The 26,077-nt window shown below is 38.3% G+C and overlaps 1 protein-coding gene across 1 annotated transcript; it reads right to left on the reverse strand.

Annotated features, from left to right (window-relative positions):
* Positions 1-4: 4 nt before the first annotated feature.
* On the reverse strand, positions 5-25,175 carry LOC131077367 (zinc finger AN1 and C2H2 domain-containing stress-associated protein 16). Its single transcript, XM_058014854.2, has 2 exons — positions 24,835-25,175; positions 5-1,194 (listed from the first exon to the last, which is right to left on the reverse strand). The coding sequence occupies exons 1-2, from the start codon at positions 24,931-24,933 to the stop codon at positions 394-396; spliced, it is 900 nt and encodes a 299-aa protein (XP_057870837.1). The 5' UTR covers positions 24,934-25,175; the 3' UTR covers positions 5-393.
* Between the last annotated feature and the right edge of the window lie 902 nt (positions 25,176-26,077).

Consider the following 26,077-nt stretch of genomic DNA (forward strand, 5'->3'; position numbering starts at 1 on the left):
AGAATTGTAACAAAAATGGAATCTCACCTCGAATGAGAATAAACATTTCTTGTGTTCAATTAACTGATAGGCTTCACTCTAGTCTGTGATTAATAAACCAGAGAGCAAAGCTCTACATTTCTCCTACATACACCATACTGAATTTGTGTACCATAGTGTGTTCTTTCAATATCATTAACTCCAAAATGTCAATCATAAACCACGAAAGAATAAAATCAAATTGACTCAGAATCTACTCAAAAGGTCTTTTACATGGGATAATAGAGACTTTTCTTGTGCCATGAAAGGCCTGCTAATGACGCACAGGAGCACTGGGAAAGGTGTCCTCATATATTCTATAGCTGAAACTTCAGCATGTTCCCTCATGTTCTTTCACATTTTTCTGTGTTAAATTCATGCATTTGATGTTCCCCGATGGTCTTTTTCAACATGTTTAACAAGAGAAACTGGATCATGGAAACCCCTGCTACATTTTGGGCAAATATCGGGCAACTCTTGGGGGCCAACATTCCGACTACCTTCATGGATGCTTTCCACATGCTGAATAAGAGCAGAAACAGAGTTGAATTGCACTCCACACCTCGGGCATTGCTCCACTAATACAGGTTGCGTGTTCTGATGTCCTGGTTGTTGCGTTGAGAAGGAACTAGCCTTTACCTTGCTCAAGACATCATTTGTTGCAATGCTCAACTTTGCCATTCCTGCTTCTGCAGATGCTCTCAAATTTGAAGCTGCAGCAAAAAGACCAGAGCTCAAGGATTGTGATGCACTAGAGCTTTCCACATGGTTTGCTCTTCTTCCATTAGCCATTGCTTTCTCTTTTGAATTTTTTCCGAACATTCCATAAAAAGAAAAATTTGCATCCACTTTCTTTGGTCCTGGACATTTATGATCAGGTCCAAACCTATGCTTCAAACATACTTCTTGTCCACAGTCTCGGCACTTAAATTTGTTTGAGAATGTAAGATTTTCCTTGCAACCACGAACAGGACAACGTGGCTTCTTCATAGCCTTGTCATAGTTGGCTGGATCACAATCTGTACGCATATGGGTCTCCCAAGTTACGTTTGGATCCTCATTTGGAACAAGTCTAACCCCCTTAGCACACATAGGACACACCAGAACTGTGATGTCGTGTTCATTTGCATTTGGACAATGATGCTTACTGTATGTCCTGTGCTCTAAGCAGAAAACCTGTCATACAACATGAAAAAAAATGAATTTGAATTCTTGATTGGGAAGAAAAGGTGTTAAACTAGATGGAAAAACAAAGTATCTTAATAAAACCAAGTGAAATCAAAATTGGCCAAATTATTACAACAGTGCCGTCAATCTTAACTTCTCTGTGACCACATAGCATAAAAACAGTGTACATGAAGTGATTTTATGAGCATGTCATGTCATTTTGCTTTCAAAAGAATCAACCATGTGCAGAATAAGTAGATATTTTTTATGGTTTGAGAACTCTTTCATGTATAGCAGAACACATCATCACAAGTATTTTCAACAGGCATGTAGACACCTCTATTGTTGCAAATCTGCAATGATAAAAGGAAGGGTAGTGAAGTCTTTGGAGGCATTCACTATTAAAAACTAAGTGATTAAGTCTTCACTCAAAAGCAGATCCTTGAATTCATCTAAAGTTATTGTCCCTCATCTACCAAGAATGCAAGAATGCTGGAAATCTTTTCCATTTATTGCAAACAACAAATTGTTCTCAACAAGCTTAATGTATCCCTCATTATGGTAGCACAGCCACCAGCTTCTCTTGCTGGGGTTATTATGGACTTCCCAATTGATGAAATCCCTAGGGTTATCCACCCTCCTAATTCTAGCGAAACGAGCCTACTTGTGTCTAAAGATTCTGTGTTGGTTTCTCCCTTATCTTTCACCTAGGGAGACATTCCACTTTCTTGCATGCAAGAGATTTCCGATGTCAAAATTGCTGAATATTTATTAAACTCAATAACAGATGATATCAGTTATAGATCATTTGTTTGCAAATAAATGGGGGAAAGACTCTTAGTCAAGGAGTTTTGTAGTTAGTCATTTCAATGTAGAATGAAATCAGAAAGCCCACCTTGTCTTTGTTGGAGCAAGATTTTTCCTCATCCAATTCCAAAATGTGGAGGAACATGAATTTGTTTGGAACCAAGGTCCTTAATTTTTCAGCAGACATGGCGCTTTCATGACCCTGTGGACACCTTTCTTTGATCCTGCAACTATAATCATTACAAATTTTCCTTTGTGGATTTGCTTATACAATCTTGCATTGGTGATTTGAAATCCTACGCTAATTCAAAACTTGTGGTGGAAACGGTGGGTGACTTCATCAAAATCAATGCTACTTTCCAAACAGGTTTATGAGGGTATGTGTGCTGTTTGATTTTTCCAAGCCTATTTTTCACTCCATCAAAATTTTGTCCTCCTATAGTTCCTGGACCCAATTCATCAATTTTGAGGGATTGCTTTTTAGATGTTTCTATGTAACAAGTGGGACCATATGATTGCAGAATGCTCTTCGATTCATTCGGGCTCACACTCCTTTTAAATCGGAATATGGGTTTTGAAATCTAGTAAGCCCAAATGCATATTTTATTTGAAGAAATCATGCGCAATGTTTTGAGCATTCTGCATTATCTCTGATTGGCAACAAGAAAGTGGGTAGTCAAAATGATAGGGATTTTGTAGATATTAGCAGCTTTGTTTCAAGCAAAACACTACCTCCTATGACTAAAGAAGGTAATATTCTGGAAGGAGATGATAATGTCAAGTCACACTCATGGAAGGAATTGCAGGATTTGAAGAGTGTGAAGGAAATGAAGAAAATCTTGCTTCTACAAAGTCCTAATTCTATCCTACTCTAAATGAAAGAAATCCAAAGCTAATTGTGGAGCTCCAAAACATAGAGGGAGAAAATTAGAAGCTCACCAGCTGCATTTAGAGGCCAAGGATTCAATTGGAGAAGGTTCATAGTAGACTGTGGAAGCTATTCTTTTAGATTGCTTGCAGTGCACACTTAATTCTTTGAGACTATTTGGAACTATTTTCTTCAAGTTGTTGCATCCTCAGTTTTGAAGGACAAGTTTATAAACTTCTAGTTGAATAAGTTTTCTTCAAGTTCTTTGGGGTTGAAAAGTTTTTAGTTTCGCTGTCTTCCCTATATTTTTTTTGTTATTTGTTTTTATGGTCAAGAACCCCAACAAAAAATATTCTCAAGCCACAATGATATTGTCAAAGATTTGTTGTTTATTGACACAACTTGCTTGTGCTAGAGTGAGAATCATGTCCAAATGGGGTTGCAATAAGTTAGAAATTGTAATGTCCCCAAATTATAAATACTCAAATTTTCCCTAATTGAAGTTGGGTAGGGATTAGATATACCTGTCACTTTGATTGAACCCCCACAAGTAGGTTAGGAAATACACATAATCATAATTCATTAACAAAAATGCACCGTTCTTGTGTAGTTGTTGAATTCAGCGAAGAAAGAATTGGTTTTTGATTCCACTCTTGCATTTCCGTTTCCCGAGTTTGTAGGACTAGATTAGGGTTAGAATTAGCTTCCTAAACCCTCATCCTTTTGCCTTTTTTTTCCAAGTCTTAGTAGAAGTAGGATTGAAAAGGAACTTATTGAAAAATCAATCCAAGAAAGAAGAAAATTACAAGTGTCGGCAAATAGTAAAATCCTTTGATTGATTCACTCCTCGAACAATTACGTAAGTCCCCCTTGAGATTACCAGCATTTTCACAACGAACCAACTAAGACTATCCACATTGAATCTAGAACCTTGGAGTCGTCTTTGTGATCACATAGGCCATCTGATCAGCACTTTGAGGATTTTGATCAAGAGAGTAGGATATCTTAGGGTATTTTATTTTGAGTTGTGCGTGCATAAAAAACACACCAACAGAATTGGCACTAGAAGGAGGGCCTGAAGTGAAATCAGGATTATCAAGTGGATTTGCAAAAGAAGTTGAAGCCAATTGAGCTTTCAAGTTACATTCGAGATATGCTAGATCTCTCATATATCAAAAATGAAAAATCAAAAAAAAAATCAAAAAATACAAAAAAAAAACAAAGATTTTTCAACGGACGAGCAGCACGATTGTGCCTCGATTGACACTCTCAGTCATTGGTGGACTTTGAATGCACAACTACATCCACGAAATTTGTCCAAATTCGCATCAAGGAATAGTTGTAGAATCCATAATACAAGTGGACACATTGAGACGCATTGTTTAACATTTCTGTCAAGGATGGAATTAGCCTTGCAAAGGAAAATTTACTTTTCAAAAGTACATGAGCCCGTTGTATTGCTAAAGGTGGAACCCAGAGCTTCAATTGGTGAAAGTGAATTTTTCACGAGGTTCAAGGAGATGGTCAAGAAAGGATTAAGTATTGAGAAAGACTTGTGCGTAGAAGACATCTTGCTCCCGTGTTGGTGTATGAACCATAATACCACCCATTCCGAAGTCACATGTCCATCATGTAGGGAAGCTATTCACCAAGCTAAGGTGCAAGTGAGGTTGGAGGAATCGTCAAAGATGTACACTATAGAAAAGTTGTGGAATGCTCATCTTCAACCAATCAACTTAGCATCAAAAGAAGAAGGTATTACTACAACATCTTGTAGTGAAGAAAGCACAATTGAGCAGGACAATCAACTCAGATCAGTCAAGAGCAAATTTGCATACCTTATGCCAAGGAAAGAAACACCCACTGAAGTGGAGGTTGAGAAAGCGATGGAAGATGTTCAAACAAATGCAACAATCAAGCAAGAGGAGGAAGCCCTTGATGAATACTCATACATGCTACAGAAGGAGATCGTTGAAAAAGAATTGCAAGAAAATTCAAGCATCCTTGGAGAAGAAGACAAACAAATGGATGTATTGAATGAAGATTTACAAGTTGTCCCTAGCGAATCCAAATGTGAAGAACAATTCGAGGGGGCGCTGAATGATATTGTGGAGGAAGTGCAAATGGAATCATTGCCAAAAAAATTTCAAGACAATCAAGTTGAGGCGAGTGGTATGATTCATCATCAACTTCAACCTCCCGATGCATTGCTTGAGGATGAAATTCCACCAAATATTGTATTTAAGGATCAATTAGAGGAAATTTTTGGAGCTCAACTTATCGAGGACACTTTCATCTTTTAAGATATGCTCACAAAGTTTCATAAGGATGTGTGGTTTATGCAAAGTGAAGAGAAATTCGAGGTGGTGCTAAGTCCATTTCCAAGAATTGAAGAACCAGTAAATGAAAATTTGCATGTTAAAGATGTAAGTGGAACGATACACCACCAGTAGAGACCTTCTGAAGTGATCAACAACCTCTCTTCCTACATGTTGTGACCTTTTTCACACATCACCCCATTGCAAATGGGGACCCTCTCTTTTCTTGCTTTCTAGGGTTTTTGTTAGTGTCCCGTGGCCTTCTACTTCAGTTTTGCCAAGCCTTGCCCAATTTTGAACAGTTCAAGTCCTAGAGATTGAAAATTAGTTTTTGCAAACCATGTGATTCCAGAGTCAGGACACTGCCAAAGTGCCTGGAAAGGCCAAAGGACAAAGATCGCAATTGATTTGGACGAATTTGGACAACTTTCTATTTTTAGAAAGTTTGCTTTTTTGCTTTTTCCTATTTTTTAGGAAGTTTCGTTTTTGGCATTTTTAGCCCAATCCCCAGTATGGCTATTTTTAGAAAGTTTTCCCTATTTTTTAGGGATGTCTGCTTTTTGCTTTTCCGGAATGGGGACCTAGTGTCTACACTGATACCACTGACTTGCTTCGACCGAGATCCAAAATTTCCAAGTTTTGACCTAAAAAGCCCGTTCCCTACATTTTAGGGGTCATAATGCTTCAGATGATTTGCCTAAGTATGGATTTCAAATTTCAAGTTAATCTGGTTAAATTTGGTTAAAATGTGAAATTTTGAAATTTTCCAAAAATTTTCTGTCTGGCTAATGGATAAGGTTGAGTGTCATGATAGGTGTTCAAAAAGTCTGCCCAAGCAAAGTCCGCCATGTTGGAGGTGTTCAAAAGGTCCGCCATGTTGGAGAGATGATCAAGGTCCACCCTGTTGAAGGGATGCTCAAAGTCCGCCATGATGAAGGGAATCAAAAGTCTGCCCTAGGGGAACACTCTAGACTCCACCATGCCTTGGGAAGCCTCCAAAGTCCACCTTGGTGATGTTTCAAAACTCCGCCCTATGCCTTGAGTGGGGTCACTTCAAAATTCCGCCCCCTTGGTGATAGACCTAAAGTCTGCCTTGGCTAGGAGAGGCATCAAAGTCCGCCTTGAAGAGGGAATGATGGAGGCCTTCTAAAGTCCACTATACATGATGAAGGAGGTGCCTTCAAAACTCCGCCCTCCAAGCAAGTAGCCAACCTTCCAAACTCCACCCTATGTTGATGACCAACACTTAAACTGCGGCATGCAAAGGAAGGGCATCAAAGTCCGCCCAAGATGCTAGCAATAGAGAGGTTTGCCTCGTTGAGGTCACACAAAGTCCGCCATGTTGGAGAGGTGCTTAAGGTCCACTCAAGGAGACCTTCCCAAAGTCCGCCATGTTGGAGAGGTGCTTAAGGTCCACTCAAGGAGACCTTCCAAAAGTTCACCAAATATGTTAAAGAGGCCAAGAAGAGGGAACTTAAAACTCCGCCCTCCTTGGTATCCTTCCTAAACTCCCCCTAAGGAGACCTTCAAAAGTCCGCCCTAGGAGATGCATTAAAAGTCCGCCCAAGGTGCTAATTATGATTGAAGACCCTCTTAAAACTCCGCCCTATGCCTTGAAGAGGTACTGAAAGTCCACCCAAGTTTTGATAACGAAGATGGTGGAGCCATAAAAGTCCACCATGCAAGGTAAGAAGGAGAAAGGCCGCCTATGAAGAGAGCCTCTAAAAGTCCGCCCAAACTTGGAATTAAAGACAAACAAAAATGTTGGAGTCCTTCCTAGAGTCCGCCCAAGCATGAAGTTGAACGCTTAAAACTCCGCCCTACTCTTGGAAGTCAAGCAAAGTCAACAAGAAGCCAAGTGATGTCATCAAATCTTCCCAAAAATCGAACTCCTAATCAAATTAGAAAGTTGGAAAAAGAGATTTTCAAAGATCATCAAGTTGGAAAGTCAAAATGGAAAGTCAAAATTAAAATTGGAAAGAAGATATTTGCAAATCAAGAGGACTTTCAGACTGAGTTCCAGATTAGAAACTTTTTGGAATATGCTATTTTATGAGCCTAGTTCGAATTAATAAACTAAAAACTATTTAGAAACTTGCACAAGTAAAGGTTTTTCGAACTAAAGAAAATGACAACACTTTCCCAAGATTTGAGTTAGAATTAGAAACATGAGTGGGATGATTTTTTGCATGTTTCTAATTAGGAATTCAACTTCATTTACAAATACTTCATTTGTAACTTCATTTTTACACTAAGAAGTTCGAGGTTCTTGAGGAGAGCATAGTAAAGTGTTACTGGAGAAAATTTGGTATTGCTTGCAGTTGGGCAAGCTTCTTGACAAAGGATTGACGGATTTTTTAGTGAAGCCAGCTGGTATAAGGAAGAATTGCTAATTCTTTTTTGAGTTTTCTGAGAAATTTCCAGCCTTATTTCAATCTATTCGAAGGTGAAGTTGAATTTATGATGCAGATTTGTGCATTTTCTGAGTTTTTTTCAGAGTTATGGAAAATGATTTTTAGTGGATTTATTCGAATTCTTAGTGAAGGAAAATCATTTTTTGACTAAGTATAAGAGAGTTTTTGAGTTATAGCACGTAGTGTTGATTTATGATCACAATCATCCTTAGGATTGAAGAGTTGACAGATGAAATCCAGTTTTTGTGGCCAAGTATAATAATACAATGAAATCTTCAAACACTTAGCCATTCGCAGCCCCTATTTTCTTCGATTTACGAATTAATTTCTAACTTAAGTTTCATTGTCTGATTGCAGATTCTAGGCACTAAGAAATTTCAAGTGGATAAAGACGCTCCTCCCGAGTCAAGGATGACTTCGAAGTGGAAGAATGCTAGTGATAGCAACCTCAGGCACATCAATCTGAGGGAATTTAAGAAGTGGATGTTTGGTTTGGACAGCCTTGTGCCTACCACAACTGCACGAAAGATGATGAAGAGTGGCATCGTGCATGCTACTGGTTTTCTCCCCACCATGCAATGCACCGAATTAGTAGTTGAATGTGCTAAGCATTACAACCCCACCAGTAAGGACATTGTTGCACCTGATGGAAGAGTGATGGCGGACATCAGTGATGAGGCCATCAGAGAAGCCTCCAGGATCCCAGAGTATCACAACACTGTGTACGTGACCAAGGACGAAGCTAATAGCATGTATCAGGACCACTTGGAGGAGTATGACGCTATCATTAGTCATTCCTAGCTGGATAAGCCAAGGAAAAGCGTCTCCAAACTTCAAAGGAAGAGCTTGGTGAGAGCATACTTCAAGGAAGACATTGGAGACATGATCGTTCTACTGAACAGGATAATGGGAAATCCTCAAGGTGCTCCATTCGAGCCCTGGATGTATTATTTAATTAATGAAATAATGAATGGAGTAAAGATGATAGACTGGGCCCGGATGATAAGTGACAACTTGGACAGCCAGCTGAGAAACCTAGAAGCAAATAGGACCTTCTTCATGAGCTCGTACCTGTTTTATTCCTTGGTCAGAACCTACAGATACAGAGGTCTCACTTGCAGAGGGGAAGTGGGAAACAAAGAAAACCAGTTTCCAGTCTATGATTGTTATCCCCAGCTCCACATGGAAGAAAAATTCCATTTTAAAAGAGTGAATGATACCCTCCTCATGTACATCACACGGACATTGCAAGGTGGACTGCACCAGAGACTCTCTCAAGAGTCTATGGACTTCATTAGTAGATTTGGATATTGGTATATCCAATACCCGAAGTTCACCTAGCTCAGAATTCAGGGGTTTACTGGATCTCCCTACAAGCTTCCAGCTTACCCTACCAACCGAGTTGTGTTACTCGAGGTTGTGAGGCAATTGGAGGGGTATATGGCAATTCAAAGAGATAAACAGAAGAATGCAGTAACCTCCTCTCACGATTGGGAATGAGCTGGAAACATGTCCATTGTCACAAGCTATTGCGACTGCTGAGAAGGAGCTGGCTTGGTATCCCTTTTATCAATACAAGGCGAGGAAGAATTTTGACCCGTTCCGCAAAATAAAAAGGGTCAAAGGGATGACATTTGAACACAGAGCTGATCTAGAAGATTATTGGGCTAACGCAGCCGATAGTTTCGAGATCAGGAAGAGATTTTGATCGAGGATTCCCTTAAGCATGGTGAGAGCAACAGAGGTGTTTAGAGTTGTTGACCAAGTAGAGGACAGCCTTGAGCTTCAGCAGCCAGGCTTTGAAAAGATGAAGAACGAACCACTAGCCTTGATAGATTGGGCAGAGGGAGAGAAATCAGATCTAACAGACCTCATGAGGTCGGTGGTTGAGTATTCTAGGTGGTGGACATCTGAAAGGACAAAGCAATTAAAGTCTAAAGGTGTGGCCTTGACCTATGAATTGATGGGAGTAGATGACTCTTTGTCCTCCAACCCTTGTATCTCTGCAGGTAATGCCCGGAATCTAGAGTGTGTTGGATCTTGGAAGAGGCAGGAGTTAGTTGGAAGCTCCGTAAAGGTCACAGGAAAGAAGATTATAGGGGAGAGACGGGAGCCCAACGAAGGTCATTCCATCTTGAGTGTCGCATCTGTCATACCTAATCAGAATGCCGATGAGGAACAGGAGATGGACGTATGTATGATTAATAATCAAGTAAGAGTGCCTTCTTCGATCGAGGAAATAATGAAAGCAGTCGTCCAAAGCCCACACAGAGAGCAAATTGAAACCCCTACATCTCCGGTAATCTTCTTGGATGGTATAGCTACGAACCCAGGAGGGGCAGATGATGGGTTTGATCAGAATACCGTAGAGCAATCAACTATCCCTAATTGGCTAAGGGAGAGGATAAAGGCTAAGGTCCCCAAGGAAGCCTGTTCTAAAGAGATCACAACAGCATTTCTGGAGAGGTGAATGAGCCAGTCATAGCCAAACCGCCCAAGCCGGCCAAAAAGTTCTCGTTGATTCAGAGAGATAGTGCGGGATTCAGGACAGTTCAAATAGCTGTGCCGAAGGAAGGGAAAACTCGGGACAGTGTTGCCCCAGAGGACTACAAGATCACCACTATAGAGCTAGGTAAACCCACCCAAGACCAAGAGGTCCAGTACTTTGATGACTCTTGTAACGCTCTGAAGGCAAGTTTGGCTCAGGAAAGAGAGAAGAGAAAGAAGGTTGAAGAAGAAAACCCGCAATGGAGAAAGTATGTTCTCCATCTTACCAAGCCACTTAACCATGAGATCCCGGTTAACCCTCCACAGCCTCTTCAACAGGAATCGATGAAGGATTATGAGGATATGAAGGGCACGTTCACACAGGCCAAGGAATGGATTTCAGATGCTTCAACACGTGTTGATATATTGCTAGAAAATTTAGTATCAACACATGAGTTAGCCTCTTCGTTGGTTAGCCATATCCAGGACCTAGCTACCAATTGGGAGGACGTGGAGGAAATCCAAGATGAAATACTTCTGCATCTGAAGGTTATCCGAGGCTTGTCGAAGAGAAGTCTAGTGGATGCAAGTGTCATACAGGCCGGAGATAGGTATGACTTCAACACCTGGTATTATGCCTTGGTCACCTGGATTGAAGTTTTGAAGAAATTTGAGACCAAGTGCTTTGAGACAAAGGAGAGTGTCAAGGAGATCTTGAGCAAGGTGTTTCATGTAGCGTCTAAGATCTGGAGGAAAGAGAGTATAAGGGAGAAGCATTTGCAGGCAGAGAACCTGAGAGCCAGGATTCAATCAAGCTTCTTCAAGGACTCAGGGATGATTGACAAAGGCAATCTTTCGAAGATTCCAAACTTTATCTTCATCAATGAAAACTTTCTTGCCCAAGCAGTTGAGTGGGAAAGCATCCTTGCCACATGTACTGATGATGTGGACATCATCGACTTCCAAATTAGCAGCTTGCCAAGTGTCACTATGGAGGAGGTCAAGCTTATTGTGTCCAGGTACACTGAATCTGCGAAAGAGGAAAGTGGACGCTCACCTCAATGAAATTAGCAGTTGTGCCACATGTCACTTTCTTATTCATTCAAGCTGATAGTGTTTTGGGAAACCCTAATTAGGGTTTATAGCTTTCAATCTTGGCCCTTGATCACTGTTTGATCTCGGTCGTTCATTTATTTTCAAAAAACTATTTAAGGCTACCTCCTCTCATTTGGAGAGTTGGAGGTTTTTGATGTATTGCTACGTAAGGTCATTTCCAGATAATATATTGCATGTGCGCTTTCTCTTAAGGCTTTGTAATCCCTATTGTTTGAATGATTTGCATGGTTTCAATTTTCTCAACACTTAGTTAAAGTTAATTTAGATTTGCTTTCATTGTTGTCAATTTGAATGAAGGATTTGATAAGTGTCAATCGATGGTGTATCTCTGCTCATACTTTTGGTGAATGGATGATTTCCATTTCACCGTGCAAAGTTCGTCTGAGCCCATCCTTTGTGCATCCCAAAATCTTAATCATAAGCACAATCCCTTGAAGATTGCACTGGCTTTGTGTAGTTGTCCCTAGTGTGGCGAAGCAAAGTTTGGTTTCCCGAGAGCACCCAATTGATACAGTCTCTGGAGTTCGTAGGATTAGATTAGCTTTCCTAAACCCTATCCCTTTTTCCTTTTTTTGAAGGTCTAAATCCCAAAAAATCTAAAAAAAAGAGAGCCTAAAATTGCTAAATGCATCTAAGTCCAACAGTTCAAAGACATTTGTTAACGTAAGTCCCCCTTGAGATTTTCAGCATACACTACCCAAGAAGCTATTTCACTAAAGTCGCTTGTTCGCACATATAGACCTTGGAATCAGTAGTGATTTTTCAGGAGAGGATAGAATACCTTCAGGTATCCTATTCTAATGTTTGGTAGATGATAAAACAGACACCAACACTACAGCGCAACAATGAACGGTAAACAATGTCCACTGGAGCATAGAGATCCCCAAGTCGTCTCTTTCCTTCTAATTTTTAAAGTTATTATGAAATTTGATTATGGAGATTTAGGAAGAACAACTTGCATTTGGATTGATCATGGTCCAGATGAATTGCCCCAATTGATAATCTTGCATGAGGTCTTGATTGAATATGTGAGTTGTGAAGTGAGAGATTGTCTCTCTGAATTTAAAGACAAGTTTGCAAGACTTCAAACTGTGACCAATGCCTTGTTACTCTTGCACAATTTGGGAAATCATGTTAGATCATGTATATATTTAAGTCTTTTGAGTCATGTCCATCTTAGAAGTCTTGTACATAGTTTAGTTTTAGAATAGGTTTTCTTTTTGTGTGTTTTCGTTTAGTGGTTTTGTCAAGCCCGGTTGTTAATTTGCCTTAAGTCAATTGACTCATGATTCTTAAGTGGCCCAGGTAGTTCGTTTGGTTTTCTTTAGTTTCGTTTGCTTTGATGTGGTTTTCCTTTAGGTTTAGTTCCTTAGTTTGAGTTTTCAATAAAGGGATTCCCACTTGTGAGAAAAGTGATGTTGCTTCCACGCACACTCTGGTGTACCCTACTAAGTTATGTCCGGGGTATTCCTTTGATAAATATTTATGAAGAAATTTCACGTCATGGATTAATTATCTCTAAAGTATCTTAAAGTTAAGATTAGTACTTGACTAGGAAGGGAATCATCTATTGTGTCTTGACACCAAATTTTGCAATCATTATATCTTACACATTTAATCAAATTCTTCGAGTCATTGTGGTTTCTCAAGTGAAGTCGTGACTAATAAAAAAATTAAAATCTTACTTCAATGCCATGTAATACTCAAGCCCATGTGAGCTTCATTGCTCGCGAGCCAAAGTGTGGAAATATGTGAAACGAAAAGAAATATCCGAAAAGGAAGAAAAGAAAATTGAATTGAAATATCAAGATACTTGGCTTTGGGTGTGCGGAAATCTCTACAGGTGTAAAAGAAAAGAAAGAAAATAAATCGCCGAGGTAGAGCAATCTCCGTGAGATTACAGAGACAACCTCGTTGGGGCTATGGATGCTCGCTGGCAGCGAGACTCTATCCAAGGATGCCAAAATTCCTAATCCAATCTCAAGTCTCCTCTACCTCAAGATGAATCTTCCTTGCACACTTGCAAAGTCCGCCCATGCCATGGTCAAAAGTTCCTTGACTAGCATCAAAGTCCGCCTAGGCAAGAATTTCAAAAAAAAAATATTTCAATAAAAAAAAGCCGAGTACAAGGAGAAATTCGCCCAACTCATGAAAGGAAAAAGTTTGAACTTGGCTAAATTAAAAAAGGGAAAAAAGGAAAAAAGGTTTCTAGAAGGAAGCAATGAGGGAAAATTGCAATAAGTTTTAAAACACAAAAACAAGAAAACACAAAGAATGTTCATTTTGGAAGCCAAAACTTGACTACATACATTGCCATTAAAACTTTTTAAAACAAAAAAACAGGGCAAGAGCAAGTTCAAATTCCCTATAAGTATAGGTTGGCAAATTTGCTATTCACAACTTTCTTATCATGCTCAAGGAATTCGAACTTTTCCAAGCACCTTTTCCAAAACTTCTAGGTGGATTTCAAGTATACTTGCAGGTTCACAATGAATTCTAGGGAAGGATTCAGGCTTTCAAAGACAAATCAGAAGCTTTTCATTGAGAATTTCTTCAATTCTTGCAGGTCTACAACATTGTCAAGGCAGAATTCTCAAATTTTGAACTTCAAAACTCTTTTCTCAGTCTGAAATTTTGATTATCAGACCCCTGCACAGATTTTCCTTCCCAATTTTTTCAAGTTTTATCAGAAGAATAGGGTTTTTTTTGTTTTGTTTTTTAGTCTTGGGAGGCAAAAATTCTCAAAAATCAGACTTGGTTTCACAAATTCCAGAGTTTTCAGGTCTGATTTTTAATCTTTCCCAAGTCTGATTTTAGCTCCAAGAATCTTTTTCCAAGTCTGATCAGACTTAATTTCATGATTTCAAGAGTTCTTTCTAAGTCTGATTTTGATTTCCAAAATCCTTTCAAAGTCTGATTTTCATTCCTAAAGTTCAAAATCAGACTCAATTTCATAATTTCAATAGTTTTTCCAAGTCTGATTTTAAATTTTCAGAATGTTTCTGAGCCTGATTTTCACTCCTAAATCCATAATGAAACATTTAATTCCATAATTTCCAAGTTTTTCTAACTTTGATTTTTGTTTTTCAGACAGTCTGATTTTGGGTCTGATTTTGAGAATTTAATCAGAATTATCTTTCGAAAATTGTCATATAACATCTTGTCTATTTCCCTAATTTAAGATTTTTTCATGATTTTTAAGAGATCGATGTCAGCTCAGGAAGAGATTTCCAAACGATGAAGATGAAACAAAGGAACCAGTTGGAAAAATGATGGAAGGACAACATTCACACTTCAAGGTGGAATCCAAGGTTAAAAGGAACAAAGAAGGACTTACACTCCATCAAGACATTCAAGAAGATTAAGTCATACAAGGACGAAGGGCTCTACATCGACCTTGGATTTCTTTTGGAAATCCAAAACCAAAAGATTCCATACCAAGGAGCGATAAGTTCAAGACAAAATGAGAATGAAGATGTTCTAATCATCTTGAATTTCCTTCGGATCAAAAGATATTGCCTAAGGCATCAACACTTCTTCGTGATGAGAAATCAAATCCGCAAGGCAAGTTGAGGTGGCATCCCAGCCATCAATCAACCAATCCAAGGGTTCTAAGTCAGACATGTCTGGGTGCAATGAACCAGACTCAGCTTGCCTTGCAGATTTGATTTCTCACCATGAAGAAGTGTTGATATGCTACTCTTGGATTTCCAAATGGTTAGAATATTTTCTTCATCTTCATTGCGTTTTGAACTTATCACTCCTTGGTGTGGAATCTTTTGATTTTGGATTTCCAAAAGAAATCTAAGGTAGTTGTAGAACCTTTCATCTTTGGATGACTTAATCTTTTTTAATGTCTTGATGAAGCGTAAGTCCTCCTTCTTTGTTCCACTCATCCTTGGATTCCATCTTGAAGCGTGAATAATGTCCTTCCATCATCTTTCCAACTGGTACCCTTGTTTCATCTTCACATTTTTTTTGAAATCCCTTCTTGAGTTGACTTCAACTATATGACAAATTTCAAACAATAACTCTGATTTTCTGATTAAACTTTGAAAATCAGACTAAGTATGGTCTGAGAAACAAAAAAATCAGAGTTAGAATAACTAGGAATTTATGAAATTCATGCCTGCTAATGAATTTAGAATTGCAACTCAGACCTAGAAGTATTCTGGAAACTTAATATCAAACTCAGAAAAATTTTGCAATTATGAAATTTAGTCTGATTTCAACTTTTAGAAGTGAAAATCAGATCAAAATCAGACCCTATGAACATTCTAGAAATCAAAGTCAGCCTCAGAAAAACATGGAATTTAGTCTGATCAGACTTTAAGAAAGATTTCAGAACTTGAAATTAGACTTTGAAAGCCCTAAAAATTGTGAAACAAAGTCTGATTTTAAGGATTTCTGCCTCTGAGACACAAAAAGCAGCCCTGCTCCATGGATGAAACTTGAAAATTTGATGCAAGAAAACCCTGCATTGGTCTGATAATGAGAATTTAGAAAGAAAGGAGGAGTTTTGGAGCCCAAAATCTCAGAATTTTGCCATGTAAGTGCTTTAGACCTGCAAGAAATGAAGAAAAATCTCAGAGAATATTGCTGATAAGTCTTTGAATGCCCCAAATTCTCCTTTAGAACATGCAATTACACTCCTAATCTTGCCTAAAAAATTTGAAAAGATGTCTTGGAAAGTTCGAACTTCACAAGGATGAGAGAAAAGTGTGAACAGTGAATGGCCAAGACTAATGTCTTATAGGAAATGTTTTATAGGAAACTCAAACCCTACCTTGCATTGTTTTTTTGTTTTAATGAATTTTAATAGCAATGTATGTAATCAAGTTTTGGCTTCCAAATCGAACCTTCCTTGTGTTTTATTGTTTTTGTGTTTTAAAACTTATTGCAATTTTCCCTCTTTGCTTTTTTCTAGTAACCTTTTTTGCTTTATTTCCCTTTTTTTATCTGATCCAACACAAAGACAAATTAATAAATTATGCTTTATTTTTCACTTTCATCTTTCCGTGTGGAGCAAATTGCTTTGTTCAAACTTCATCCTTGTCCACCAAGGGTGGACTTTGCACATGGCCAAGGAACTTTTCCAACCACCTAGGGTGGACTTCATGATAGGATTGGGAAGTTTTCCACTTGCCTTGGGCGAACTTTGCTTGCACCCAAGGAAGTTTTCCATGGAAACTTGGAATTCTTCCAAGGAATTTAGGAATTTTTCCAAGGAATTTTAGAAAAAACAATTTCAATCAAGGTTCCACACTTAGTCAATTTCTTGTGATCTTCAATCAGCTTTTTAGAAATTATCCTCTGGATTCGAAAGTTATTTCATACTTGGTTTGTTCTGGATGAATTCCCCTGACTTGACAAATTTTTTGAACCTAAAACCATCCAAAACCTCGAAAAAAAAAAACAACTTTCTATTTTAGAAAAAAGCAGGCCAAAAAAGCAAGTTCTTGGATTGGCCCAAAATGCAAAAAACAAAACTTTCTAAATTTAGAAAAAAGTGAAAAAGCAAAATTCCTAAAAAAAGCAAGTTGTCAGAATTGACCTTGAGAAATTGCGATTTTACTCTTTTGACCTATCTAAGCCCATCTGAAACATCAAAATGTCCATTTGACCACTTTTCTTCCTCATTGATTTTGAAGACTCCTCCAAATTTTGACAAACTTAACTCATTTGCAGAGGCTAGAGACCAGAGACACAAACCCTAAAAAGTGAAAACTAGGGGGTCCCCATTTGCAATGGGGTGATGTGTGAAAACGCCATAAAAGGGAGGGATTAGAGATACTTGTCACTTTGATTGAACCCCCACAAGTAGGTTAGGAAATACACATAATCATTATTCATTAACTAGATCTATTAAATAGGAAACACCAATCATACATATATAAAGCATAGTCCTAATTACAAGATTAAATTATGCTCGAGAGAGTTCAATCATAGAAGGGCATAGAATAGGGTGACAAGATAGGGTACCCTAGAAACCCTCTACCCTAGGTCCAAGGGTGGACCTTATCCTCCCTTGGCCTCATGGCCCACGCCAACCATATGAGGTGGAATACCTAGTGAGGTATCCTATAACTGTTCCCCCTAATCTTGTCACCCCTATTCTATGTCTCATGATTAATGCATCCATTCACCATGATAGAGAACATGAGGGCCATCACAATAGGGTGCCCTGAAAGTCTATCCTTCATAGGCCCAAAGGCAGTACCCTTTGTACCCCTTTGGCCTCATGGGACTCCCTGGTCTTAAAACATGAGGTGGTGTACCTAGAAGATAACCCCAACACCGTTTCCCTACTTGTAATCCTCTCTCCCTTTATCATGGCTGGAAATACTCAGAATATATGCAAATATACTGGTAGACAGTGAGAACATATGCAGAAAAATATTTGACATCTAATAAACCAACTGCAGAATATAATTAGTCAGATTTCTATTTACTGATTTATATATGAATAAGTAATCACAAAGCATTGCATCATAAATCATGAGTATGCAGCAAATATGTATATAGATACAGCACTATATGCTATGCACGGGATTTCATAGTTCATACCAACTGTAGTGAAAAGTTGGACTGCTGAGGGAAATGTTAATGACTATAATAAATCAGAAACCTTTGATAATTCCCCTCTTGGATGTTTGGCATTTTCCTTTTTTACCTCTCCACTGGATTTGGAGGGTAGCAACTCTTCCCAAGGATGTGACCGATTGGGAGGGAGTGTCTCCTCAATCGTGCCTCTTCAACCTTTAACCATTTAATGTGCCCCCTCAATCGCATCTCTCCAAATCTAAATCATTCTCCTTAATCCCCTTGTTAAGTCTAACCAATCCTGATCGAATGCTGTTATGAGGCAATTTATTTATAGCATACACGATTCATGATATTCATGATTTTCTGTGTCAGAAATTGTGAAGTCTTACGGTAGTAAGACAATTTGTATGCAAGCTTCTGGATTCGATTGTGTGCAAGATTTTTAATCATCAAAAACCAGAAGCTTGCATACAATATTGGCATGGATTGTGGAAATCTAATAGCATTAATTAAGACAGACAGTTTCTCTGCTGATCATGGAGTAGAGGTTGCAAATCTGGGGTATCAATTCGGAGCTATAACAGAAATAGTATTACACATAGGTCCTAAATAATTGAAGAAAAAGGGTGAAATACAAACAACCAAATTTAAATGGATACATTAGGTATCCTTTACTTCACTCGTTCATAGTTTCAATCAGTTTAATTAGATTGTACAATTGATCTCTTTAATAGCATACATTGTACAATTGGCTTATGAGGTTCAAGATGTGAGATAAACCCACATCCTAAATATAGGCATATTGCACTATTACATTATTAAACAATTGCATGTGGGATACTATCTCCTTGATGTGAAATTGGGGGATTTGCAACACATTTAGCATAACAAAGATAGTACACTGACAAGTAAGAGAATGTCATGATGATAATGCCTCTTTCATGAGAAGTTCTTTGAGACACAATTACTCCCAAACCTTAATGAGCACTCTCCATCGATGGCTTGGTGATGATATGCACATCCCCTGTCCCAACATAGCCAATTGAAATCTTCTAAAGCTCCAACAGTTCACAAACTTAGTGGTACTTGATCTCAATATGCTTAGTCCTTGCATGAAAGATTGGGTTATTGGCAATTTGAAGAGCACTCTAATTGTCACAGTGAATTGTTTACACGTCTTTCAATGCATGCCAGTGATCCAATAGCTCATGTAACCACATATTTCATTCAATGCTTGAGCTAGTCCAATGTATTATGCCTCAACTATTGTTTCTAAAATGTTACCATGCTTCTTGGAAGACCACAAAATTAATGAATCTCCCAGCACAACAACATAGCCAAAGTAAACTTCATGTCATCAAGGCCTCCTGCCTAATCTGAATCTATGTAGCCATGGAGATTGCATTGATCTCCTCTGTTTAACTCAACGCCAAAATCTAGAGTTCCCTTCACATATCTCAAGATATGCCTTTCAGCTTTCATGTGACAACTCTATGGTTCCTATATAAACTTAGCCACCAATCCAAAAGCAAAAGAGATAGCAAGCCAAGTGTGGGTAAGATACAACAAACTTTCCATATCACTTCCATAGTCCTTTTAGCATCTAACTCTTCTATCCTAGTATCCTTTGTCAGGTTAATAACAAGATCAACATTCACATCCTGCATCTTGAATCTTGTCCATAATTGTTTGGCATATTTTAACTAAGAGACAACAAACCTGTCTGGCTCTTGCCAAACTTGAAAAGCCAAAAATAGTGAAGAAACGCCAAATCTGTCATCTCAAATCGTGAATTCAACTGCTTCTTCATTTCAATAATCAAATCAACATTGTTCCCTGTCAAAACCAAAACATCCATAGTGAGAACAATAATGAGAATGTCCCAATAAATTTTCTTAACATATAAAATTGGCTTCTTGGAATTTGTTTTGCAACCTATATGATTGAGAAATTGACCAATCTTCTCATTCCACACAAAAGCTGCCTACTTCAAGCCATCTAATGACTTCTTCCATTGACAAATGAAATGTCCACTAATCCAGGAATTTGTTGTAAGAAGATCTCTTCCACCAAATCAGCATGAAGAAATGCATTCTTTATATCCAATTGACACACTTGCCACTTATACTCTGTTGCAAGTATAAGAATTGTCCTTACCATAGTGAACCTTGCAATAGAGCAAACATCTTCTTGCAGTCAATGCCTTTAATCTATGAGTACCCCTTGGCTACAAGTCAAGCTTTGTGCTTCTCAAGTTCCACTTCAAATGTAAACTTGGTCCTATAGACCCACTTGCAACCAACAACTTTCTGACCTTTCAATAGTTAAAACAACCCCCAAGTCTTATTCTACATGAGAGAACCATTTTCATCTTGTAATGCTGTCTCCAAACATGAATTGTCCTCAGCTTCCTTGTACATCTTTGGATCATGCAAATGATGAACCCTAGCCATCAATGCATGATTTTCAAACTAACTTCTTCTCTTTGTAGCATCTAATCACAAAGGGTCTACTTAGCCCAAAGAGGCATTCTGTTGTCACTACTAAAGGTTTTCGGCCTCTCCCATGTACTCTATATTCCCCTTCTTCAACTCGTTCAGTGATTGAGATTCCATCCCCCTTCATCTATTTTCCACAAAATCAGCATCAAGGAATCTTGGGTGAGAGAACATGCATTATGAGCTGGTAGGTTAGGAACCATAATGCAGTTATCATCTAGTCCACTCTTCCCTTCAACAAATACATCTCTATGAATGAGTACCTTTTTCAGCATCGAATCCCATAGTCTCCAAACTTTGGATTCTGCACCATAACCAACAAAGATGCCTTTGTGATTCGTCACATCAAGTTTCTTCTTGTTCTCATCAAAAACATTTGCATACTCAGCACGCCCAAAAACTTTTAAGTGAAACAAGCAAGGTTTCCTATGACTTCATTTATCCTTAGGAATCACATCTTTCAGAGCCTTTTTTAGCACCCAGTTACCAATTTAACAAACACAATTTATTGGTTCTTCCAATAAGTCTTAGGCAACTTCTGAGCTTGCAGTGTACAACTGACCATCCCCGTGAGTGTATGATTCTTCTCTTAGCTGCCCTGTTTTATCGTGGGGTATGAGGAACTGTCAATCATCTCATAATGCCATGTTGCTCAAGGAAGTTGGTGGACGACTTGTTTACATATTGTTTGTAACTTCTTGATCCTTTTACCATACTGGTTCAACTTTCACCTTTAAGGCCTTCAAGGTTGAAACCACTCATCCTTCTTCAAAAGTAAACCTGCGTCTTTCTAGTAAAGTCATCAACCAAGACCAAAACATACTTCAAAGCAGTATGTGAATTTATTGGTTGTGGATCCAACAAACACCATACACCAACTAAAATTTCTTTGACACTCCAATATCCTTAACAAGGGGTTCCTTCCCTATGATTCTTCATATACACACACCCTTCACTAAGTTACCGATTCGGGTACGGGTAAAGGTACGGATTCGCAGATTCGGCAAAAATAAATAAAAAATTCTTGGATATGGATACGGGTACGGGTACGTCCACACACACTCACACATATATACATATATATGTTCAAACATCAAAATTATATAGATGTTTTGATGCATTTCATGCATCATAAGGGGCGAAATTAGGAATTTAGATGTTAAGAAAATATTTAAAAAGGTGTTTTTTAATTGTTTTTTGTGTTTTTATGACCCGTGGGCCCCGTTTTTGGGAACCCACGGGCCTTAGTTCTCCCAGGTTCTCCCTGGGTTCCACCCAGGTGGAACCCAGGGAGAACCTGGGAGAACCAAGAACCAGGACCCGGACCCAGCCCATTTTGCTAAGAACCGGTATCTTAGACCCTTCACAAAGAACCTTGGGTGTAGTGACAGAAGGTATGCCATGCACCATATTATGCCTCTTAAAGAAAGTAACACTTTAATAGTTGAGGTACCTCAACCTCTCATGTGACAAATGACTAAAATCTCCATTAAGGCAAATGGTGTTTGATTCTCCTGAAACCTATCAAAGTTCCACCAATTACCCTACAAAGTATCACTTTAAGCAACAAAGAATTTGTTCTTTTGATCCTTAACCTAACATCTGTTACCAAGACACTCAATCTGATATCCTTATGCAAATTGCTGCACCAACAATAGAATTTTTGTCATTCTATAAGCATAAAAAGCATTGTCAAAGAAGTCGATCTTGATCTTTCTTGTCCCTATACCAAGCACTAGTACTGAACAATCATTGGCAACCAAACCATCATAACAATTGCCTCCTTGTTTCCAAGACACAAATTGTTCCTTGCTATGGCCAATGTACTTGTGGGTACCCCTATCAAGAACTCAATATGATGCCTTCTCAACAGCACTAACCAACATTGTGTGCCACCCACATCACCATCAGTCGAAGTATATGTTGCTGCAAATTGCACATGAAACCCATCCACTCATTTGCCTATTCTTTCTATTTTACAAGCCAAGCTGGAAATTCTGATTTCCAATTATTTATATATAACCTGTAGCTGAAATAGACCCATTTGTTGTCTTGATCTAGTTTCTTATGTCTTTTCTCTTGCTACTTGTTCTTGTCATTCTTCTTTTGAAATTTTTTCTTCTTTTGATATGTTGTGCTCTTCAATGCAGACACAAGGGCTTGCAGGGATGATGAACCAAACAAATTCAACTGTTTCAACTTCTATTCTTCCACCAACACCTGTTTCTTTGGCTCCTCACATGATGTGCTCTGTAGTTTGTTGTCATTCATCATGAGAGTTAAGAAATTGTTGTATGGCATCAAAAGATTCTTCAATTTCAAGGTGTCCATTCACTTGTCATCCTTCCAAGTGTCTTCACTTAGAGCCACAAGCTTGGCCCTATACTATCCTGGCTTGTTCAAATAAATGAGGATATTGTACTCATCCTCAATTTTAAGACTACCTAGTACCATGGTCAGATTCAACATGTGTCCAAAAACTTTCTGGTGTACATCTACCAAGGAAAGCTTTCTAACAATTCAACGCATGCCAATACTGCACCAACCTATCATTAGGCAATAAGGTGTAGCTAGATCTTGTATGACAATGTTCCAAAACACATTTTCCAACAGAAAAGCAATCATATCATGTTTCAATTCGAAATGTTTCTCACTACCAATGAGAGCCAACCGACCTACAGTGCTAATGTCCAAGTGTGATGAATTTACCCTTATTGCTCCAGCCTTATAACTCCTGCCTTCCGATGTTATTGATATCTTAAGTGAATTAAACTTAAACAATATGCTCCACCAACAGTATACCTGTCAATACACGGAATAGCAGTGGCACAAAAGAACAAACCTCTCAATATTCTAAACCTTCCAATATACTCGTAGTACATGAAAGGAAAATGGTACAGTAACACAAGGTGATACAGGAGAGCATAGTAGCACTGAAGGAAATGTTATGGAAAGGTCTCAAGTCTATCTTACATTTCAATGAATTAAGTCGAAAAAATGAAAGTGAAAAAAGCAAGATATAACAAAAATGAAATCACGGATCAACTGCCACTGCAGAAAAATTACTTCAAAAGTTGCAAAATTTCATTTGACAGAATGATGAATTAGTGTTACATACAAACTACAGAATATTTTTGCAAATGCAATGTTTAATTAGTTCAGAATTGGCATTCCCAGTCTTTCTGAAACTGTGCACAACCTTTGAATATAGATTGAAAAGAATTGTATACTGATATTTCAATAGATTGAACACCATGCAGGCATAATAAATGCACTTAACAGGTTTTTGGCTCACAAACAATTTCTCAAAAGCCAAAATGCTTAAATTCAGATATGCAACAAGTAGCAACTGCACAGCAATGAGAGTGTTCCCAAAAAGTACCCCATATATATAGTGATTTATGTCAAAATAGAAGAATGATGGAAATACACTACCAAGAACTTTAATGGTTGTAACAGACAGAAAGTTAGAAGGACGAATAAAGTATCCCAATTAAAGCATAGGAGGTCAAAAACAATAAGCATAGTTGACAGTAGCGATAAGTCCTCAAATTGAATAATCCAAATAATGCTTAGGATAAAGAAATTAACAACACAACCTAACCCTAGAAAGATTGAATGGACAGAAATGCAGCAGTCCTACTTGAAATAATAATCCCAATTTGTCTTGGTTGAATCGGACGGACTCAACATTATAGACGCAAGGCCCATAAAAGTATCTCAAATACAATAATGTCTCTGTAAGCTAGTTCAGAGCCCTATTTTTCCAAAATAATCAATAAATAGAATTAAGTAGGAAAACAGTCTGTTAGAACTGTATTAACATCTCCCTGATTGAACCAGCTGCCCTACATCCAGAAATATGAAACATCAATCTTGAGACAAAATGTGTGAAAGGGTAATTGCTCTGTCCATAGTTAATCATTCGTACTTTTCCATCTTCCCATTGCATTTCAATACAAAAATCCATGGTCAACTGGATATATGGGGATACAGGTAGCCATTTCAAACCATTGTATGCGAGTATATGAATCTATGACTATATTATATATAAATAGTATATTGATAGCAGATTATTCGGGCAGGGAGACGGGAACGGTCCTCATTTCTACAGAGGAGGTTCCTGGCGACTACATAAAAATCTAAAATCCATATGAGGATAATAAGCAACAAATGAAGGAGCTCATAAATCAGGGCTAGCGTATGTACAAAAAAGTGATAACTAAAGGAGATCATGACATCACCCAGGTTAGCAGATTCGCGCGGAAGTAAATGGTCAAGGGCTGGACAAGAAAGATATGGCCCTTTTTACTTTCAAAAATAATACACTGAGTTCGGATCTAATTGTAAAGCAAAAGCCTGGGTTCTGTTCATTTAGTTGTTTATGAACATGTGAAATTGATTAATAAATTAGCAATTGCAAACTGTGTCTATGCAATTGTTTAGTAGGATCTTGGATTAAATAACATTGGAAAATTTGATGTACTCTTTGATACAAATTCAGCACAATTACATATTAGACTTTCATTTCCTTCAGCCAATATCCATGAGCTTGGAAAACATAAACTAACGGATTTTGATAGTAGAATAGAAACCTGATGGCATCGATCACACGCAAATGGAAGGAAATCGACGAGCTTGCAATCATCAACAGTGCAATGCTTCCCCAGGTCAGGAAATTCAGGCGTTCCCATGTCCTTGTGGCTTCTACAGGATTTATTTGCAGACAGGCTCCTTGCTTGTGGCTTCTACAGGACTTAATTACAGACGGGCTCCTTGCTGGTGGCTTCTACAGGATCTATTTGCACAGGGGCTCTTTGCCTTCCCTGCGATGAAAGAGCAAGAAAAGACATGAAAACAGAGAAAATTGCCGAGTCAAAATACCCACACAAACTAGAGAGAGAGGGGAAAGGAAGGTGATATGTCTTTCTTGTTACATTAGCAAAAATCCCATTTTTTCTACTTCTTAAAACACAAATAGGGGAAGAGTACCATTAGTTGAGCACCCTAACTTCACGTTTTTCAAAATTTTACGTGGACATTTCAAATCACTCCTAATTTTTTACAGTAGCTTATTTGGCAAGTCCCCTGCTTATAACTAAGTTTTCAGCACCACATCATCAAGTATGGTGTCACATCAGCATGCTTTTTGCCAAGGTGTCCAAAACAACCCAAAAAAAAAGTGAGACCAATAGGTGTGCAAAAGAGGCCCCAATAGTTGTGCAGCTGATATGGCATCACCTAATTGCTTACTTTTTACAATATTAGTACATTTCCTAACAACTATTGGTACATTTTCTAACAAAAAATGATATTTTATGTTTCAAACAATAGGTTTTATTTGTTCAATTTTTAGAACAAAAGGTATCAACAACCCTCACAACAATTGGTACATGCTCAACTACCAGTGCTCTTCCCCTATATTGGATGTGTCGAAATTGGTTCTACAGCTACAAAGTTTCTACAAATGTGTTCTTAACTTAAGTTTCAATTTGTTTTTTATTAAGGTAAAAACATGTTTTGAAGGGGCCCCGAAACCCTTTACAAACAGAGCTTAACAGAAAAAGCAACAAGAGACAAAAAGGAACAGGCCAACGAAAAGCCAGCAAAAAACCATAGAAAACCGACTAAAGCCCCACAAAGCCAGCAAAACCAGTTAGACCCAAGAAGAGAAACTAATTGATTTTTTTCAGGGCATTAGCCAGGGTGTTGCTAATGCCATGCAGATCTTTGATGTTATCCCTGAGATTTGGGAGATCCTTAGCAGAAGCAGACATAGCTTTCTTGACACTCGCCCTGGTCCTCTTTGCAGCACCACCAACCGGAGTAGCTTCACCA

The sequence above is a fragment of the Cryptomeria japonica genome, chromosome 4, assembly GCF_030272615.1.
Source record: "Cryptomeria japonica chromosome 4, Sugi_1.0, whole genome shotgun sequence".
Classification (NCBI taxonomy): domain Eukaryota; kingdom Viridiplantae; phylum Streptophyta; class Pinopsida; order Cupressales; family Cupressaceae; genus Cryptomeria; species Cryptomeria japonica.

What these genes read in the sequence shown, in the direction of transcription:
- LOC131077367 (XM_058014854.2), bottom strand. Translation starts at nt 24,933, where the DNA reads ATGGGAACGCCTGAATTTCCTGACCTGGGGAAGCATTGCACTGTTGAT. An exon ending in CGTGTGATCGATGCCATCAG is followed by an intron (nt 1,195 to 24,834) that starts GTTTCTATTCTA and finishes GTTGTATGACAG; the next exon opens with GTTTTCTGCTTAGAGCACAG.